Source organism: Montipora capricornis, chromosome 1, assembly GCF_036669925.1.
Source record: "Montipora capricornis isolate CH-2021 chromosome 1, ASM3666992v2, whole genome shotgun sequence".
NCBI classification, from domain to species: domain Eukaryota; kingdom Metazoa; phylum Cnidaria; class Anthozoa; order Scleractinia; family Acroporidae; genus Montipora; species Montipora capricornis.
Window position 1 is genome coordinate 1376128 of NC_090883.1, and position 2500 is coordinate 1378627.

A 2500-nucleotide genomic window follows, 5' to 3' on the forward strand; every position below is an offset into this window, starting at 1 on the left:
ATGCTTGTGAATATATATATAATATCACACACATCCAATGTCGGATAACCTCTCTATAGTAGATAATTTAAGAAAGCAACGCAAATGAAGGGTAAAACAATACGTTTCGTATCCTTCACCTATATTTTGACCGGATACACCGGTCTCCCCCAGGGTGAATAGCCGTTAAACGCGTAACACGTCATATTTAGAATTACAAATTGAATATACAAAGGAAACAAACCGCGCGCGCCATAAAAACAAAACCCCGCACGCATTTTTGGAATTAGGCACACATGTATACAAAACAATAGATATCTTCCAGAGACTAGATTTTTAGCTCTTTCGTACTCGGGACGACTTATTTTGGCTGAAAAAGAAATCGCTTCCATTCAATCCATGGGGCTTTAAGCCCATTGTCCTCTGTCCAATAGGGCCCTCTCATCATTTACTTGATCAATTAATTGTATATCGAGATCTTCGATGCCTTTGTGGGTTTGGCCATTAAAGTGTTGATAAATTAAATCATCTCTAGATTTGTCATCCAATGAGAGTCTAGCATGAGCTCGAATACGACTCTTGTGATTATTAAATCTGAGGCGAAAACTAGTACTGGTTGATCCCACATATTGAACACCAAATACTTTACAACTCAGCAAATACACTAGATTGGTTGAATTACAGTTCAGCTCGAAATTAATGGAATATCTTTTTCCTGTTATTTTTGACGTGAAACTTTCTCCTATTTTTAAGTGTTCGCAAACATGGCAACGGCGATCTCCACACTTGACAGTTCCTTTGGGTTTATCTTCCGAGTCTGAAGATTTTAGTTTGGCGTGTACTAGATAATTTCCCAGACTCTTAGGTCTACGGAAAGCCACCATCGGAACCTCTTTCACCGCTTTCTTACATTTATCCGAACAATGTAGCAAAGGCTGAAGTTCCCTCAGTATAGCCCCAATATTAGGAAGATTAGGATGGTACGTCACTACCATGGGAACTCGTGTAGTGGCTTTTTGAGGCACCGGCGTTTATGTCTCCTCTCTTGTTTTTAACGTAGCTTTCCGGATCTGTTCACGTAAAGATCGTTCTCGATATCCTCGTGCCACCAGATACTTACTGAGTTCATCAGCCCTTTTATCAAAGACCTCGTTGGTAGAACATATACGTCTTAACCTCAGCGCTTGAGCGTACGGAATGCTCTGTTTACAACCCCTTGGATGACATGAAGAAGAAACAAGAAATTGATGCTTATCTGTCGGCTTTATATACAGGTTCATCTCAATCATACCATTGCTGTTCCTAATTTGAACATCCAGGTAGTTCACCTGATCCCTAGACCAAGTCCACGTAAATTTTATGGTAGCATGCGCCTCATTAATGTAGGTCAAAAACTCTCTAAGTTCCTCTTCACTTCCAGTCCACACCATGAAGATATCATCAATATACCTTAGCCACATGTATGGTTTAACCCGAGCTTCCAAAATCAATCGTCTTTCCAATCTATCCATAAACAGATTCGCATAGGCAGGCGCCATTTTAGCACCAATCGCCGTCCCCAATGTCTGTAAATAGTGATTACCATTGAACTCGAAATTGTTATTCTTTAAGACCAACTCCACCAGGTCAACTATAAGAGTAGTAGGCACCTCATGAGTCTCTCTTTTATCTAGCGCTTGTCTTATTGCCTCTAAGCCTTCCACATGAGGTATATGAGGGTATAAACCCACTACGTCAAGTGATACGAGAATAGCACCCTCTGGGAATGTATCAATGTTCCGAAGTTTATGAAGGAAGTCATTTGTGTCTTTTACAAACGATGGAATAGTGGAAACCAATGGTTTAAGATAATGATCAACAAATTCTGAAATCTCCTCTGTCGGTGTATTGCAACCTGAGATAACCGATCTTCCCGGGAACCCTTCTTATGTATTTTCGGTAACAGATAAAACCGTCCTGCCCTTGCTCAATTGTTTTTTAATAGATGTTCTAGAAATATTCATTATGCGCCTTTTTAAGATTTAGGAAAATACGATGACATCGTAATTAAGCAAGGGGACAAAGGATCGGGTGTAGTAGTGTGACACAGGTTTCCTTTGCTCTAATTACCACTTTATTACGCAGTAAGACCCTGGCAGCTGAACATCGTAAGTACACGATATAAAAGTACAAAGAAAACCAAAACAGCGAACAAAACTCAAAACAGAATAAACACGCCATACACTATGTCATGTATGCGCATGTGTGGCCTTATCGGCCCCAGGGCCCATGTGAGCGCATAAAATATGCACTATCACATGCTTTCCTGCTAAGGTTGGAGTCCTCGACAACCTAATAACTCAACCAAAGTCTAGATTCACTTGATCACGTATGAACAACAAGGACATTAAGCTCCTATTTCTGAGTATTCTTAGCTAACAACTGCATTAAAAGCAGGTTGGATTGTGCTACACAGTTCAGTATTTGCGGGTCTATCACTGCCGCTTCCATGCTTTCCCTCATCGCAGGTCTCGGCAAGTGG

At 40.6% G+C, this 2500-nt stretch overlaps 1 protein-coding gene across 1 annotated transcript; it reads right to left on the reverse strand.

Annotated features, from left to right (window-relative positions):
• Positions 1-1010: 1010 nt before the first annotated feature.
• LOC138054442 (uncharacterized) lies at positions 1011-1517 on the reverse strand. Its single transcript, XM_068900880.1, has one exon. The coding sequence runs from the start codon at positions 1515-1517 to the stop codon at positions 1011-1013; it is 507 nt and encodes a 168-aa protein (XP_068756981.1).
• Between the last annotated feature and the right edge of the window lie 983 nt (positions 1518-2500).